Raw genomic sequence first — 17,500 nt, 5'->3', positions numbered from 1 at the left:
TCTGTCTGTCCCTGAGTTTGACATTTATGTTTTTCAGGAGTTTCTGTGCAGTGTTTTCAGAAAGCCTTCAGTCTGTGCAGTCCCGCCTTTAACCTGCAGACCGCCACTCCCGGGGTAACTGTGGACTCACTGTGGACTCACTGTGGACTCACTGTGGACTCACTGTGGACTCACTGTGGACTCACTGTGGACTCACTGTGGACTCACTGTGGACTCAGCGTGGACTTACTGTGGACTCAGCGTGGACTCACTGTGGACTCAGCGTGGACTCACCCTGGACTCACCGTGGACTCAGCGTGGACTCACTGGGGACTCACTGTGGACTCACTGTGGACTCAGCGTGGACTCACTGTGGACTCAGCGTGGACTCACTGTGGACTCACCGTGGACTCACTGTGGACTCAGCGTGGACTGTGGACTGTGGACTCACTGTGGACTCAGCGTGGACTCACTGTGGACTCAGCGTGGACTCAGCGTGGACTCACTGTGGACTCACTGTGGACTCACTGTGGACTCTGTGGACTCACGTGGACTCACTCGCGTGGACTCACTGTGGACTCACTGTGGACTCACTGTGGACTCAGCGTGGACTCACTGTGGACTCACTGTGGACTCACTGTGGACTCACTGTGGACTCACTGTGGACTCACTGTGGACTCAGCGTGGACTCAGCGTGGACTCAGCGTGGACTCTTTATCGTTCTCCAGATAAACGTGTGTTTTTCAGGGGAAGCCCATCGACTTCGTGGGGGTGGACGAGAACACGGCTCGATGGGTCCAGGACTTTAACATTAAACCTTACGCCACACCGGCCAAACTGGAATCTATCGACGGTAACACTCTTTCTGTTCTGTTTTATTTATTTAATATTAAAAGTGTTTCCCACAAGTTTAGACTGAAACACAGAGGCACGAGCCGTCCGTAACTGAGTCATTTTATTCTACACAATATTTGGACAATAATGTGACTTTTTGGATTTGTTAATTAAAAAACAACCAAAAAAAATCTATAAACTATATATAAAAATAGATAAATATATTTGCTTCTTTATGTTTAAGAACAACACAACCAGTATAAAGTACAGGGTCTTTCGCAGGCCAATATAATTGTCAGTTCTTGTTGAAATAAACTCAAATGTTCACAGAATGTTTAGAAACTGATGAAGATTTTATATATAATGTTTTATTTTTGTTGTGTTTTCAGGATGAGTCGTTCTCTACCAAACAGAATAATTTTGTGTCTTGAATCTGCTGCTCAAACTCACCAAGACTGAAGCTTCAACAACATTTGGAAAAACTTCAACCACTGGAAACAAATTTAGACTTGGAACCAAAACTGTGCAGAGGAAGAATCTGAAACACCAAACTGTCACTGGAGGAATCTGGGTTTTCAAACTTGTTCTTGACACAAAATGATTGTGTTTGGGAGAGAATGACTCAACTTGAAAACACAACAAAAATAAAACAATAAATCATTCAATATCAAATCTTCATCTGTTTCTAAACATTCTGCCAAAATTTGAGGTTATTTCAACAATAATTAAAAAAGTTATTGGCCTGTGAAATGATGTCACATTTTTTGGGACTTTATTTTTAAACGATGGGGACAAATATGAGCCCGTGCGGGGCGGTGGAGTCGCCTTTATTATTGTGAAACACTGATTCATTGAACTGTTTTATTCAAGTGTAGTACTGTCATGTGACCACCAGGGGCCCGGTACCAGGTGCTGCTGATCCCAGACTGTCCCGGGGCCCCCACAGACCTGGCCCACAGCGGCTCCCTGCACCGAATCCTCACACACTTCATCTCCAACCAGAGTCAGTACGACACCTGGAGCCTGTTTGAATCATGTGAACTTGTGTGAGGTGTTCAGAGCTTGTGTGTTGTTGTGTGTTGTTGTGTTGTTGTGTTGTTGTGAGGTTGTTGTGTGTTGTTGTGAGGTTGTTGTGTTGTTGTTGTGTGTTGTTGTGTGTTGTTGTTGTGTTGTTGTGTTGTTGTTGTGTGTTGTTGTGAGGTTGTTGTGTGTTGTTGTGAGGTTGTTGTGAGTTGTTGTTGTTGTTGTGAGTTGTTGTGTGAGTTGTTGTTGTTGTTGTTGTTGTGTTGTTGTGTGTGTTGTTGTGTTGTTGTGAGGTTGTTTGTGTGTTGTTGTGTTGTTGTGAGGTTGTTGTGTGTTGTTGTGAGTTGTTGTTGTTGTTGTGTGTTGTTGTGAGGTTGTTGTGTTGTTGTTGTTGTGAGTTGTTGTTGTGTGTGTTGTTGTGAGGTTGTTGTGAGTTGTTGTTGTTGTTGTGTGTTGTTGTGAGGTTGTTGTGTGTTGTTGTTGTGAGGTTGTTGTGTTGTTGTTGTTGTGTTGTTGTTGTGTTGTTGTTGTTGTGTGTTGTTGTTGTGTTGTTGTGTTGTGTTGTGTTGTTGTGTGTTGTTGTGTGTTGTTGTGTGTTGTGTGTTGTGTTGAGGTTGTTGTGTTGTTTTGTGTTGTGTTGTTGTTGTTGTTGTGTTGTGTGTGTTGTAGTTGTGTTGTAGTTGTGTGTTGTTGTTGTGTGTTGTTGTTGTTGTGAGGTTGTTGTGTGTTGTTGTTGTGTGTTGTTGTGAGTGTTGTTGTTGTTGTGTTGTGTTGTGTGTTGTAGTTGTGTGTTGTTGTGTGTTGTTGTTGTTGTGAGGTTGTTGTGTGTTGTTGTTGTGTGTTGTTGTGAGGTTGTTGTGTTGTAGTTGTGTGTTGTAGTTGTGTGTGTTGTGTTGTTGTTGTGTGTTGTTGTGTGTTGTTGTTGTGTTGTTGTGTTGTTGTGTGTTGTTGTGTGTGTTGTTGTTGTGTTGTTGTGTGTTGTTGTGTGTTGTGTTGTGTGTGTGTTGTGTGTTGTTGTGTGTTGTTGTGTTGTTGTTGTTGTTGTGTGTTGTTGTGTGTTGTGTGTGTTGTTTTGTTGTGTTGTGTGTTGTAGTTGTGTTGTAGTTGTGTGTTGTAGTTGTGTGTTGTTGTGTGTTGTTGTGAGGTTGTTGTGTGTTGTTGTGAGGTTGTTGTGTTGTTGTTGTGTTGTAGTTGTGTGTAGTTGTTGTGTTGTTGTGTGTTGTGTGTGTTGTTGTTGTGAGGTTGTTGTGTGTTGTTGTGTGTTGTTGTTGTGTTGTTGTTGTGTTGTAGTTGTGTGTTGTTGTGTGTTGTTGTTGTTGTGTTGTGTGAGTGTTGTTGTGTGTTGTTGTGAGGTGTTGTGTGTTGTGTGTGTTGTGTTGTGTTGTGTTGTTGTTGTTGTTGTGTTGTGTTGTGTTGTGTGTGTTGTTGTGTGTTGTTGTGTGTTGTTGTGATGTTGTTGTTGTGTGTGTTTGTTGTGTGTTGTTGTTGTGTTGTGTTGTTGTGTGTGTTGTTTGTGTGTTGTTGTGAGTTGTTGTGTTGTGTTGTTGTTGTTGTGGTTGTTGTTGTGTTGTTGTGTTGTGTGTTGTGTGTTGTAGTTGTTGTGTGTTGTTGTGTGTTGTTGTGAGGTTTGTTGTGTGTTGTTGTGTTGTTGTTGTTGTGTTGTTGTTGTGTTGTAGTTGTGTTGTAGTTGTGTGTTGTTGTGTGTTGTTGTTGTTGTTTGTGAGTGTTGTTGTGTGTTGTTGTGTGTTGTTGTTGTGTTGTTGTTGTGTTGTTGTTGTGTTGTAGTTGTGTGTTGTAGTTGTGTGTTGTTGTGTGTTGTTGTGTGTTGTTGTGTGTGTTGTTGTGTGTTGTTGTTGTGTTGTTGTTTGTGTTGTGTTTGTGTTGTTGTTGTTGTGTTTGTGTTGTGTTGTGTGTTGTAGTGTGTTGTGTGTTGTGTGTTGTGTTGTTGTTGTTGTGAGGTTGTTGTGTGTTGTTGTTGTGAGTTGTTGTTGTTGTTGTTGTTGTGTTGTAGTTGTGTGTGTTGTGTGTGTTGTGTGTTGTTGTGAGTTGTTGTTGTGTGTTGTTGTTGTGTTGTTGTTGTGTGTTTGTTGTGTGTTGTGTTGTTGTTGTTGTAGTTGTGTGTTGTAGTTGTGTTGTGTGTGTTGTTGTTGTGTGTTGTTGTGTGTTGTTGTTGTGTTGTTGTGTGATGTTGTGTGTTGTTGTGTGTGTGTTGTGTTGTGTTGTTGTGTTGTTGTGTGTTGTTGTGTTGCTGTGTTGTTGTGTTGTGTTGTTGTTGTGTTGTTGTTGTGTTGTGTGTTGTTGTGTGTTGTTGTTGTGATGTTGTTGTTGTGTGTTGTTGTTGTGTTGTTGTTGTGTTGTTGTTGTGTTGTAGTTGTGTTGTAGTTGTGTTGTGTTGTTGTTGTGTTGTGTTGTGTTGTTGTGTTGTTGTTGTGTGTTGTTGTTGTGTTGTTTGTTGTTGTGTTGTTGTTGTGTTGTTGTTGTGTTGTAGTTGTGTGTTGTAGTTGTGTGTTGTTGTGTGTTGTTGTGATTGTTGTTGTGTGTTGTGTTGTGAGTGTTGTTGTGTTGTTGTGTTTGTGTTGTGTTGTAGTTGTGTGTTGTTGTGTGTTGTTGTGAGGTTGTTGTGTGTTGTGTTTGTTGTGTTGTTGTGTTGTGTTGTGTGTGTGTGTTGTGTTGTTGTTGTTGTGTGTTGTGTTGTGTGTGTTGTGTGTTGTAGTTGTGTTGTAGTTGTGTGTTGTAGTTGTGTTGTTGTGTGTTGTTGTGTGTTGTTGTGTGTTGTTGTGATGTGTTGTTGTGTGTTGTTGTGTGTTGTTGTTGTGTTGTTGTTGTGTTGTGTAGTTGTGTGTTGTAGTGTTGTGTTGTTGTTGTGTTGTTGTTGTGTTGTGTGTGTTGTGTTGTGTGTTGTTGTTGTGTTGTTGTGTTGTGTGTGTGTTGTTGTGTTGTGTTGTGAGTTGTTGTTGTTGTTGTGTTGTTGTGTGTTGTTGTGTTGTGTGTTGTTGTTGTTGTTGTAGTGTTGTGTGTTGTTGTGTGTTGTTGTGAGTGTTGTTGTGTGTTGTTGTGTGTGTTGTTGTTGTGTTGTATGTTGTGTGTGTGTGTTGTGTGTTGTTGTGTTGTTTGTTGTGTTGTAGTTGTGTTGTAGTTGTGTGTTGTGTGTGTTGTGTTTGTGTGTTGTGTTGTGTGTTGTGTTGAGTGTTGTTGTGTGTTGTGTGTTGTTGTTGTTGTGTGTGTTGTGTGTGTTGTGTTGTGTTGTGTTGTTGTTGTGTTGTTGTTGTTGTGTGTGTAGTTGTGTTGTTGTGTTGTGTGTTGTAGTTGTGTGTTGTAGTGTGTGTTGTGTTGTTGTTGTGTTGTTGTTGTTGTTGTGTTGTTGTTGTGTGTTGTTGTGTGTTGTTGTTGTTGTTGTTTGTTGTTGTTTGTTGTTGTGTGTGTTGTGTGTTGTTGTGTGTTGTGTTGTGTTGTTGTGTTGTTGTGTGTGTTGTGTGTTGTGTGTTGTGTGTGTGTTGTGTGTTGTGTGTGTTGTTGTTGTGTTGTGTTGTGTTGTTGTTGTTGTTGTGAGGTTGTTGTGTGTTGTTGTGTTGTTGTGTGTTGTTGTTGTGTTGTAGTTGTGTTGTAGTTGTGTGTTGTAGTTGTGTGTTGTTGTGAGGTTGTTGTGTGTTGTTGTGTGTTGTTGTGTGTTGTTGTTGTTGTGTTGTAGTTGTGTTGTAGTTGTGTGTTGTGTGCAGAGCCGGTGTGCGCCGTGGGGCAGGGGGTGGCGGCTCTGTGCTGCGTCACAGAGGGACAGACGTGGATCTTCAGTGGATACAGCCTCACAGGGGTCAGTGTTTAACACAACATCACAACCACAAGAAATCGAAAACTCTAAAACTCTAAATCTAAAACTCTAAAACTCTAAATCTAAAACTCTAAAACTCTAAATCTAAAACTCTAAAACTCTAAATCTAAAACTCTAAATCTAAAACTCTAAATCTAAAACTCTAAAACTCTAAATCTAAAACTCTAAAACTCTAAAACTCTAAAACTCTAAATCTAAAACTCTAAAACTCTAAATCTAAAACTCTAAATCTAAAACTCTAAAACTCTAAATCTAAAACTCTAAAACTCTAAAACTCTAAAACTCTAAATCTAAAACTCTAAAACTCTAAATCTAAAACTCTAAATCTAAAACTCTAAAACTCTAAATCTAAAACTCTAAAACTCTAAATCTAAAACTCTAAATCTAAAACTCTAAAACTCTAAAACTCTAAAACTCTAAATCTAAAACTCTAAATCTGATCGAAACACCTGTCAAAAACTTTACACACTTCAGCACGTGGAAGCTCAAGTGTGGAGCTGTTCTTTTGAATTTTGAATTCAATATTTAATTTAAAGTTTATTTCAAAAAACACCAATAAAAAAACAGTCTTGTGTTTATTTTAATGTTGACTTTTGATTTTCTGGTTTATTTGAAGTTTTTCTGCTGAAGGACGAACCTGAAAAATCGTTGCAGTTTTGTGACAAACATGTTTCTTCTTTTACAGCGACGTGTTTAGTTTATCGTTTTAGAAAGTCAATGTTGATCCACGACGAGAAACAGAAGCAGAGAAACTTTGTTCAGTCGACTCCACAGAACTAGAATAAAAATATTTTTTATTATAAATTTGTGTTCACACTGAATTCACAGGCGACGCTGAAAAGAGGAACTTCAAATAAATTGAAAATTTTATTGGTGTTTTTTGAAATAAACTTTTAATTAAATATTGGAAATAGAGGTGGAAAATCAGTTTTTTTTTTGTTTGACACAAAAACAGAAAAATGAAATAAACTGTTTTAACATTTTATTGTTTTTTTTCTTAATTGAAATTCAAAATGAATATTTCACAGACTGAGCTGGAACTGTATATTTTGGGCTCCGTATTTATTGTGTTTGCATTTTCTTTGTATTAAGGAGGTTTTGAAGGAAGATTTGAGCTGTAGAGGGGAAAATACATGACTTCAATGACTAATTCTTGCTTCACTCTGCTGTTTATTTGTTGATTCAGTTGTTTTGTTTCAGTGTCTTAAAGTCGTTTGAGTTTTATTTTTCATCACGGTTTTTCTCTGTAGTGAAATATTGTACTTCAACATTTGTGTTTTCACGACAGGTTTCATAGTTTTTTGTCTCTCCAGACTCGGTCTGGTTGTGTTTTCATGAAGATAGAAAGATTTAATGCCACACTGTGGAACATTCCAGACAAAGTAACAGATGCAGCCAAGTTAGAGATCAGATCTGTGGAGAGGCGACTCCGCTCACAGTCACTGTTTGTTTTTCTAGAGATTTTTAAGCTTTAAAACCTCCTGTGGTTGAATAAATGTAAAGTTTTAAATGTTTAAAGTCACACTGTGGAACATTCCAGGCAGAGCAGTGACGTCTCCATAGAAACAAACAGGTGACGGACCCACAACCAAAAAGTTACACAGTGCAGCTTTAAAAAACACAAATGACCTAAGTCGTCTTAAAACCTTGAAAATGTGTTTGAGGGTTTAGTTTTGAGATTGGAGTCGTTCAGACTCGGGGACGTAAACTGCCGAGCGACGTCGTGTTTAACTCGTCTCGTCTGTTTTTTGAAGCCGTCCGTCTTCGAGCTCGTGAGGAAGCCTGATTTCGCCGACCTGCCGCTGATCGTGGAAGACTTCGTGAAGGACAGCGGAGGATCTTACACAGGTGAGAATCGACTAACAGCGTCCACGGGCGTCCGGTCACTTTGTACTGATGCTTACATTATTTTATTCTCATTGGGTTTTATTTTGTACGATCATAAATGAAAAAAAAAAACAAAAAACTGGCATCTTTAAAAAACTGAAGAAAAAAACTAATAAATAATAAAAACGTGTTGGAGGTGATTGTGTGAAATGACCTGATGATGATTTTAAAAAGTCTCACTCTGTAGAAGCTTTAAAAAACAGAATAAAGTGTTTTAAGTGTTTTAAAGATCTTGAGATCTGGAATGAATGAATTATGCGTTAAATTTGTTTGTTTTAATGGGTATTTTGTCTCTTATATTTACACTGAGTCATGAATGAAATTATAAACTCAAACTTTCTGTTCAGACGCTGATTTTCTTTCTTGAATTCTGTCGTTGTTTAACAGAGTTTTGTGTTTGAAGAACTTTGACTTCAGATTAAACTCTTTCACTCATGATCCACCAGGCTGGAGTCTGTGATTTGTTTTGTTTTGTTTTGCTGCAAAATGAACAAATAAACTAAAACTCCTCCTATACTTTGCAACATATTCTACCATAGAGATCCATGTAGAACAGCCCCGGTGTGATGTCACTGCAAAACATCAAATGACCACACTGCAAATGTCTCCGATCTGACCGAGATTTTAAAACTTATATCAGCTTCTTTATCTTGTTTTCAGATTTATTTTCTACTTGTTCTGAGATGTTTTATTCTCCTTTATTTTCAGAGAACTTCTCCAGTAAAATCATCTTCTGCATGGACACATCATTTCAACACTTTTAAGTCATTTTCTGATAGATTAAAGTGTTTATGTTTTATATTTTGGCCCAAGTTTTTGCAGTGTAAAATCCTTCTTCTCACATACAAATCTTTTCACAGTCATGAAGTTTCCTCACATGTCCAGTCTCCTCCACCCTTCCACTCCATCCCTCTTTCTCTCTTTCCCTCCTGTCCATCGTCCATCTGTAGATCCTTCTTCTCTATCATAACTTTTCACACAATGTTTAGAAACCGATGAAGATTTTATTTGTAGTGTTTTATTTTTGTGGTGTTTTCAGGTTGAGTCGTTCTCTCCCAAACAGAATCATTTTGTGTCTTGAATCTGCTGCTCAAACTCACCCAAGACTGAAGCTTCAACAACATCTGGAAAAACTTCAACCACTGGAAACAAATTTGAACTTGGAACCAAAACTGTGCAGAGGAAGAATCTGAAACGCCAAACTCGAGGAATCTCCAAACTTGTTCTCCCAGATCCTTTAGTCCTGCAGAAGATCCTTCCTCGGCACATTTTTGGTCCCAAGTCCAAATTTGTTTTTCTGAATGTTGTGTTGAAGCTTCAGTCTTGGTGAGTTTGAGCAGCAGATTCAAGACACTAAATGATTCTGTTTGGGAGAGAACGACTGGACCAGAAAACACAACAAAACTCATTAAATCCACCCGATTGTGTTTGTGTGTCTTTATAGTTTTACTCCCTGTGGATCATTTCTGTTCTAATCGTGACTTTTTAAATCTTAATATTTATCTGAAACGAGTTCATGAAGAAACAAGTGTGTTGATTTCAGCGTTAGAAAACCGTGGAGTCCAGTGGAGCTGATGTCGCCGTGAACGTGAAGACAAAACCCCGCAGGCTGAGGGCGTCTTGTGACATTATTATTATATTTAAATGTTATTTTCTTGTGGTTTCAGCGAGTCAGGAGGACGCGGTGCACGTGGTCATAGACAGACACCTGATCACGGGTCAGAACGTCCAGTCCACCTCCCTGTCTGTGCACAACCTCATCCTGCTCAGCTCCAGCAAGTGAACGCAGAGAACCACCAAGGAGAACCACCAAGGAGAACCACCAACACACAGAGAACCACCAACACACGGAGAACCACCAAGGAGAACCACCAACACACAGAGAACCACCAAGGAGAACCACCAACACACAGAGAACCACCAACACACGGAGAACCACCAACACACAGAGAACCACCAACACACAGAGAACCACCAACACACGGAGAACCACCATCCCAGCCCCCTAACCCCAGGCTCTCCAGCCTTTTTCCTCGGCTGAACTCTTTTACAAAACAAAAATGCTGAGAGCTCCTAATTTTAGCAGTGGTGAGAAATTGAGAAAGTAAAGCCACGTCGAGTCTTACAGTTAGAAGATTAGAAACCAGAAACGTTTATCCATCAGTACCGCAGAAGTTACTCACCAAAATGACACATTTACACTGGAACATGAGCAGATTTGAGTCATTCAGCACATTTTGTAGAATTCAGAAATCCTTTGGTGAGTTGATTGGAAGAAGGTGGAGAGATACAAGTTGGAGACCAAATACACAGACACCACCATCACAACACACACCCTGACCCCTGACCCCAAACCCTCATCCTGACCCCAAACCCTGACCCTGACCCCAAACCCTGACCCTAAACCCTGACCCCAAACCCTCATCCTGACCCCAAACCCTGACCCTAAACCCCCTGACCCCAAACCCTCATCCTGACCCCAAACCCTGACCCTGACCCCAAACCCCAAACCTCCCTGACCCCAAACCCTGACCCAAACCCTCATCCTGACCCCAAACCCTGACCCTGACCCCAAACCCTGACCCTAAACCCTGACCCCAAACCCTCATCCTGACCCCAAACCCTGACCCTGACCCCAAACCCTCATCCTGACCCCAAACCCTGACCCTAAACCCTGACCCCAAACCCTCATCCTGACCCCAAACCCTGACCCTAAACCCTGACCCCAAACCCTCATCCTGACCCCAAACCCTGACCCTGACCCCAAACCCTGACCCTGACCCCAAACCCTCATCCTGACCCCAAACCCCAAACCCTGACCCTAAACCCTGACCCCAAACCCTCATCCTGACCCCAAACCCTGACCCTAAACCCTGACCCCAAACCCTCATCCTGACCCCCAAACCCTCATCCTGACCCCAAACCCTCATCCTGACCCCAAACCCTGACCCTGACCCCAAACCCTCATCCTGACCCCAAACCCTGACCCCAAACCCTCATCCTGACCCCAAACCCTGACCCTGACCCCAAACCCTCATCCTGACCCCAAACCCTGACCCTAAACCCTGACCCCAAACCCTTATCCTGACCCCAAACCCTGACCCTGACCCCAAACCCTGACCCTGACCCCAAACCCTCATCCTGACCCCAAACCCCAAACCCTGACCCTAAACCCCTGACCCCGTGGACAGAAACACCAGGAGAAGAGTCTGATCCACTGGAAAACATTCCTTTATTGAAGAAAAGGTGATCTGGGGCTTTTCAAAAATATCTTAAGTTTTTACAACGGACACTAGAGCTGCACGAAAACTCAGACTGACTCCAAACTCAACACTGATTCTGATCCTACGATTATAATAAAAAAAAAAAAACTCTTAAATTAAATGGTAAAACTTTCTTCTCTATTCCCATGTGTCCTTAGATCTGTGGAATCCCTCACTGGTCCAGGTCTAAACCAGGTCAAAACCAGGTCTAAACCAGAACTAAACCAGGTCTAAACCAGGATTAAACCAGGTCTAAACCAGAACTAAACCAGGTCTAAACCAGAACTAAACCAGGTCTAAACCAGAACTAAACCAGGTCCGTGTGTCTGTGTTCTTGTTCTGATGCAGCTCCAGGTCATTTTAAACACGTTCAGCAAAGGTTCATTTCTTTAGTATCGATCAGGCTCAGATGTCGACAGTCCCGGCGCCCGGACTCATCACGACGTCGTCCTTCTCTTCTGTTATTGTCCGTTTATAAATGTTTAATGTTCTTGTGTAGAACCGGACTCGTCCTCTTCACCGTCGTTATGATTGAAAACTAAGAAAAACTTGTACCTGTGTTTTAATGTTGATGATCTGAAAAGGACCAATGTTTCTAAATGTCAATAAAAGATGCTCTGGAATATCTGTGGTTTTCCAAAAGATGAAACATGAGCAGTTAATTAATTTCACTTTCAGAAGAAGAAATGCAAAAAACATCCAAACGTCACTTTAATCTTTAACAACTCCACGACTGAAACGATCCAGATGATTCTAGTGACGGTGTGTGGAGTTTAAAAACACAGTGGAGCACTTCCTGTATTACCACATGATGACATCACAAGGTGGAACAGAGTGTTTTCAGTTTGAGGGTTTGTGTGTTAAACATGTGAATGAAACAAAACACGACTCCAGTTTGTCTGAGCGACGAGGAAACCACAGCAGAACAGAACAGTCGAGTCATGTGGGTCTTTAATAATCCAAACCAAAACAGTTTGTATTTTGAAAAGTCCTCAAAATGGCGCCTACAAACAGGAAACACACAGACGCTCTATAGAAGATCATAGAAATAGTCCAGTCCTTGTCCGAGCTCCCACAGCGAGACGCCAGTGCCCAGTTCAGCCGCCAACGAAATCCTCATGAAGACGGACTGAAGGAAACGGAAAAACACGTCAGATAAATGTAGAATATAACATTTATTATTATAAATAATATTTATTTAAACCTTTAATGTGGGATAATAAACCACGTGTTTCCCTGCGCTGTTTCTGCAAAACACACAAACGTTAAAACTCGGAGCAGTGTCCGTTTGTCTTCACGCTCCAGGACACGTTTACCTTTTGTACGTAAAATAATGTTCTGCTGCGTTTTCGTCCCAGAGGAGTTTGGGTCGATGTTCTCGGAGGAGCTCGATGAACCTGAGACAGAAACGTCACAGCGATTGGGACAAAAGATCCTCCAGATGGAAAAACCCGCCCCTCACCCGACCCGCCGCCCCCTCACCCGCCCCCCCCCCCCCTCACCCGCCCCCCCCCTCCCCCCACCCCCGCCCCCTCACCGCCCCCCTCACCCGCCCCCCTCACCCGCCCCCTCACCCGTCCCCCTCACCTGTCCCCGTCCCTCTCACCCGCCCCCCTCACCCGCCCCCTCACCCGCCCCCTCACCCGCCCCCCTCACCCGTCCCCGCCCCCTCACCGCCCCCTCACCCGCCCCCCTCTCACCCGCCCCCCTCACCTGTCCCCGTCCCTCTCACCCGCCCCCTCTCACCCGCCCCTCTCACCCGCCCCCCTCACCTGTCCCCGTCCCTCTCACCCGCCCCCCTCACCTGTCCCCCTCACCCTGTCCCCGTCCCTCTCACCCGCCCCCTCACCCGCCCCCCTCACCCGTCCCCCTCACCCGTCCCCCCTCACCCGCCCCCCTCACCTGTCCCCGTCCCTCTCACCCGCCCCCCTCACCTGTCCCCCTCACCTGTCCCCGTCCCCGCCCCCTCCCCCCTCACCCGCCCCCTCACCTGTCCCCGCCCCCTCACCCGCCCCCCTCTCACCCGCCCCCCTCACCTGTCCCCGTCCCTCTCACCCGCCCCCCTCACCTGTCCCCCTCACCTGTCCCCGCCCCCTCACCCGCCCCTCTCACCCGCCCCCCCTCACCCGCCCCTCTCACCCGCCCCCCTCACCTGTCCCCGAGGATGGGGTCTGCTCCCTGGGCGCTGAAGTCGAGTCCGTACAGACTGAGTCCCAGGAGGATCTTGTGTCTCCACTGGGGGGACGGGGCGAGCTGCAGGACACAGTCTCTGACCCAGGGCAGGGGCGCGCTCGGCCCGGACCTGTCAGGAGACAGGTGCACCTGTCAGAACCACGTTTACACGCGTGGACCAAACCGACACACTTCACTCTGGTTTTTATGTTTTTTTTTCATTCTAAACATTTTGTGACACAAATATTTTCATTCATTTGTGAAGCTTTAATTCAGTTTCATAAAAATATAAAAGTGTTTTTTATATTAGTAAAAGCAGCTTCAAAAAGCAGAAGACGAGCGGGTGATGGACACCAGAAAAACTCCAGAGTGCATCTTTAATTTTAAGGCTTTTTCACACCAAGACGATCGTCTCCAGAACAAACGGGGTTGGGCGGGTTCTGGAACGTGAACTGAAGCGGGACCTGCCCGCAGACCAGCGCCCAGAGGACCTCCAGCCACCCACTCTGTCAGGAGCACTCTGATTGGCTCTGGGGCGTCGGGGAGCTCCCTGATTGGCTCTGGGGCGTCGGGGAGCTCCCTGATTGGCTCTGGGGCGTCGGGGAGCTCCCTGATTGGTCGTGTTCTGCGTAGATTTGAGGCAGGACTGTAAATGATTAAAAACACAAACCCTGTTTGTTTCATGACAGATCTGAGTCTGAGCTGGACCAGACTCTTGGAGAACACACTTTGTTGTTTTTTTTTCCTCCAGCGTCGGCTCCACAGTCACAGTTTAATCTGTGTCATGTCTGAGTCGGGTTTAAACTTCAGGTCATGACTCGTGTGAAAGCAGAGACAGAGACACGGAGCTGCAGAGCTGCAGAGCTGCAGGGGCGAGAGGACAAAGTTCAGCGTGAAGCAAACAGAGACACTGGGACACAGCGACAGCGTCGGCGGCAGAAGCTCCAGGCCCTTCGCCCTGCGGGGGCTCGGGACCCCGCGGGGGGGGGGGGGTGACCTGATGGGGGGCTGAGAGTCGGACTCCTCTGGGCTCTGGGAGTCAGGTCCTCTGGGCGGGGGTCTGGTAGTCGGCGGAAGACACTGGTCGTGTCCCCTGGGCGGGGGACACTGGTCTTGTCCCCTGGGCGGGGGACACTGGTCGTGTCCCCTGGGCGGGGGACACTGGTTTTGTCCTCTGGGGGGACACTGGTGGATCCACATTCTGGTGGCAGGTTTGATTTTGTACCTGGAGCTGCTGTAGTCGTACGTCATGAGGCTGAAACCGTCAACGACCGGAGCCAACGCCTCAAACTCCTCCGGACCAAACATCCCCGGCTGCCCCGAGCTGAAACACACACACACACACACACACACACACACATAAAACACACACACACACACAAACACACATAAAACACACACATACACAAACACACACACAAAACAAACACATAAACAAAGACACAAACATTCACCATAGAACTAAATAAATATGAGTGTGACAGGAGAGATGCAGCGACAGGACGTTCAAGTTTCTCTTTACAGGTTAAACCTTCTACGTTCTCGTGTTCTGTAACAGTCGCACATTCTCTTTGACGTCTGCAGTTTTGACTGAACCTTCCCTGAGTCTTTTACTTTTATTTTTACCTGCTCTCTGAGTTTATCAGATTAACGGCGAATGGCACAAAAGAAAGTCTGAATCTTCAGTTTACAGTTGGAGACCCTGAACCTTCTGCCTGACGACATCAACCTGAAGAACACGGGTCGGGTCCCTGGGCTCCTTCCTGCTCAACTTCCAAAAACTCTCCTCAAAAAATCTGAAGTGACCCAGAGACCAGGGCCAAGATCTGACCTGTTCTTTTACTCAACGTCAAAATCTGTGATCTGAGTTTGACTGAGTGAACAGAGAAGTGAGGACCTAAGTGGTCTTCACAAGGCACCAAAACCACAACGACATAAACATAAAACTCATTCAAACACAAACTGTAAAACCTCAGCATAAAAGTGTGACAGGTTCAGACAGAGCAGTGTGTCGGGTTAGCGGCAGGATGAGCACACACACACACACACACACACAATACACATACACACACGCGCGCGCGCGCACACACACACAATACACATACACACACACACACACACACAATACACATTATACACGCGTGCGCACACGCACGCACACACACGCGCGCACACATGTGCACACACACACACAATACACATACACACGCGCGCGCACACACACATTATACACGCGCACGCACACACGCAGACACACACACGCGCGCACACACACAATACACATTATACACACACACACAATACACATACACACGCGCACACACACAATACACATTGTACACGCACGCGCGCACACACACGCACACGCACACACACGTGCGTACACACACACGCACACACACACACATACACACACGTGGGTTTTTACCTGGTGATGGACGGAGGGATGACCAGGAGACAGTCCAGTCTCTTCGCTTTTAACATCTCACACACGTGTTTGATCAGGTGAACCAGCTCCCTGTCACACACACACACACAACACACACACACAACACACAGAAAACACACACAACACACACACACACAACACACACAAAACACAGTCAGAGTCACAGTAAAGACTTTTCTCTTATATTTGCGAATAATTGGGGAATAATCGTGGGGAATAATCGGGGGAATAATCGGGGGAATAATCGTGGGGAATAATGGGGAATAATCGGGGGAATAATCGGGGGAATAATGGGGAATAATCGGGGGGAATAATCGTTGGGAATAATCGTGGGGAATAATCGTGGGGAATAATCGGTTCTCACTTGCGTTTGTTTCCTCCCAGTTGACTCCAGAGCTCCAGAGTAAAACCATCGAAGCCTTCGGTCTGAAAAAGAGAAAAAACACAACATTTATTGTTTATTATTTAGATGTTTGGACAAAGTTAAACCAGAGACTGTGTAAAGACGTGACGTCGCCACAGAGTCCAGCTCCAGTCAAATGAAGCTCACTGAGGCCTGCGGTGTTAGGAAGGAGTTAGGAATTTAATTACGGACAAAATAGTGAAATAACACTCCAGGATCATGTAGAGACGATTCATCTGAACATTTAAAGCCCAGAGTGAAGAGCCTGAAGCAGCAGGTGCAGGGTTCAGATGAACACAAACTGAACTGGAGCCAGAGTCGATGGAGCCGAAGTGTGTCCGTGTTCACTTCCTGTTTGGAACGCTGAGGCTGCAGGGGGAGTTACATCTATTTATATAAACACAGAGTTATCGGAGCAGTTGTACAGTTGTAGGGAGTATTATCCCTGACATAAGGGTGAGTTGTTGTACAGTTGTAGGGAGTATTATCCGTTACCTTGGCGACGTCGACCAGTTCAGACGCCAGCTCTTCGATCTCGTCTTCGCTGCCCAAAACGCTCATGTAATCCTCATACGACCAACCGTCCAACAGAACCCGAGGAACTGGAACCAGAACCAGAACCACAAAGATCATTATACAACACGGAGACGATACTGCTCTGTCCGGAATGTTCCACAGTACGGCTTTAGACCTTTATATCTCCATGGAGACCAAACCAGACCAAGCTACAGGCCAGCATGTCTGCCAGACTTAGTCCAGGTCCAGTCCCAGGTCCAGTCCAGGATTAGTCCCAGGTCCAGTCCCAGGTCCAGTCCAGTTACTGCTTTGTCTGAAATGTTCCAGTGTGGCATTAGACCTTTCTATCTTCATAGAGACCAAACCAGACGGTGTTCCAGGTCAGATCTGTGGAGAGGCGACCCCGCTCACAGACAGAAGGTCTGTTTATTTTATTTTTTGAGTCATAAAATCTCCTGTAACTGAATAAATGTAAAGTTTTAAATGTTTAAAGTCACTGTGGAACATTCCGGGCAGAACATTGACGTCTCCATAGAAACAAATAATATCCACAGAGTTTAGATGAACGAGTGGAACAGTCGGAGTTTTGTGGCTGTTTGATTAAAGCGCAGGTGTTTGTGTGAAAGAAGATTAAAAAAAAAACAGTTTACAGAGAAGTTCTAGTTCTACAAACTCCCCCAGAAACTCCTGAACCTCCAGAACCTCCAGAATCTCCTGAACCTCCTGAACCTCCTGAACCTCCAGAACCTCCTGAACCTCCTGAACCTCCTGAACCTCCTGAACCTCCTGAACCTCCTGAACCTCCTGAACCTCCTGAACCTCCTGAACCTCCTGAACCTCCTGAACCTCCTGAACCTCCTGAACCTCCAGAACCTCCTGAACCTCCAGAACCTCCAGAACCTCCTGAACTTCCTGAACCTCCTGAACCTCCTGAACCTCCTGAACCTCCTGAACCTCCTGAACCTACAGAGGAACACTGAAATGAAAAATTTTAAAAACGACTTTTTTTCCACCGACACAAAACAGGAAAATCTGAGTGAACATTTTTAAATAAAAAGTGTTATAAAAAGTCTGGAGCTGCAACAGATAAAAGTCAAACTGAGCTGATAATATTAGTCATAGACGTCATGTACTTTCCCCTCTACAGC

At 44.6% G+C, this 17,500-nt stretch overlaps 2 protein-coding genes and 1 long non-coding RNA gene across 4 annotated transcripts in view; 2 read left to right on the top strand and 1 right to left on the bottom strand.

The window, feature by feature from the left end:
* Nucleotides 1–9,979, top strand: part of gatd1 (glutamine amidotransferase class 1 domain containing 1) — a 10,744-nt gene extending 765 nt beyond the window's left edge. The window contains exons 2-8 of one of the 2 annotated variants that reach the window (XM_055155775.1): nucleotides 38–114; nucleotides 727–832; nucleotides 1,709–1,816; nucleotides 5,553–5,644; nucleotides 7,417–7,510; nucleotides 9,217–9,375; nucleotides 9,412–9,979. In XM_055155775.1, the coding sequence (XP_055011750.1) occupies nucleotides 38–114; nucleotides 727–832; nucleotides 1,709–1,816; nucleotides 5,553–5,644; nucleotides 7,417–7,510; nucleotides 9,217–9,332 (593 nt within the window). In that variant the 3' untranslated portion in view covers nucleotides 9,333–9,375; nucleotides 9,412–9,979. Of the gene's footprint in view, nucleotides 1–37; nucleotides 115–726; nucleotides 833–1,708; nucleotides 1,817–5,552; nucleotides 5,645–7,416; nucleotides 7,511–9,216 lie in introns of both variants that reach the window. The other variant, XM_055155774.1, reaches the window with a different exon arrangement.
* A 544-nt stretch (nucleotides 9,980–10,523) lies between these two features.
* LOC129409494 (uncharacterized) lies at nucleotides 10,524–11,461 on the top strand. Its single transcript, XR_008632435.1, has 2 exons — nucleotides 10,524–11,040; nucleotides 11,085–11,461. It is a non-coding gene; the product is annotated as an uncharacterized LOC129409494 (long non-coding RNA).
* Nucleotides 11,462–11,746: 285 nt separating this feature from the next.
* LOC129409492 (chitinase domain-containing protein 1-like) overlaps nucleotides 11,747–17,500 on the bottom strand; it is a 12,146-nt gene continuing 6,392 nt past the window's right edge. The window contains 8 exon segments of the mRNA XM_055155767.1: nucleotides 11,747–11,941; nucleotides 12,017–12,059; nucleotides 12,129–12,209; nucleotides 12,965–13,114; nucleotides 13,982–14,308; nucleotides 15,413–15,502; nucleotides 15,798–15,859; nucleotides 16,332–16,438. Coding sequence (XP_055011742.1) covers nucleotides 11,843–11,941; nucleotides 12,017–12,059; nucleotides 12,129–12,209; nucleotides 12,965–13,114; nucleotides 13,982–14,308; nucleotides 15,413–15,502; nucleotides 15,798–15,859; nucleotides 16,332–16,438 — 959 coding nt within the window. The 3' untranslated portion in view covers nucleotides 11,747–11,842.

This window comes from Boleophthalmus pectinirostris, unplaced genomic scaffold (assembly GCF_026225935.1).
Source record: "Boleophthalmus pectinirostris isolate CB_2022bp ecotype Guang Dong unplaced genomic scaffold, ASM2622593v1 HiC_scaffold_2, whole genome shotgun sequence".
Taxonomy (NCBI): domain Eukaryota; kingdom Metazoa; phylum Chordata; class Actinopteri; order Gobiiformes; family Gobiidae; genus Boleophthalmus; species Boleophthalmus pectinirostris.
Note: the sequence above shows the minus strand (reverse complement) of the source record. Positions and strands in the feature narration are given on the sequence as shown.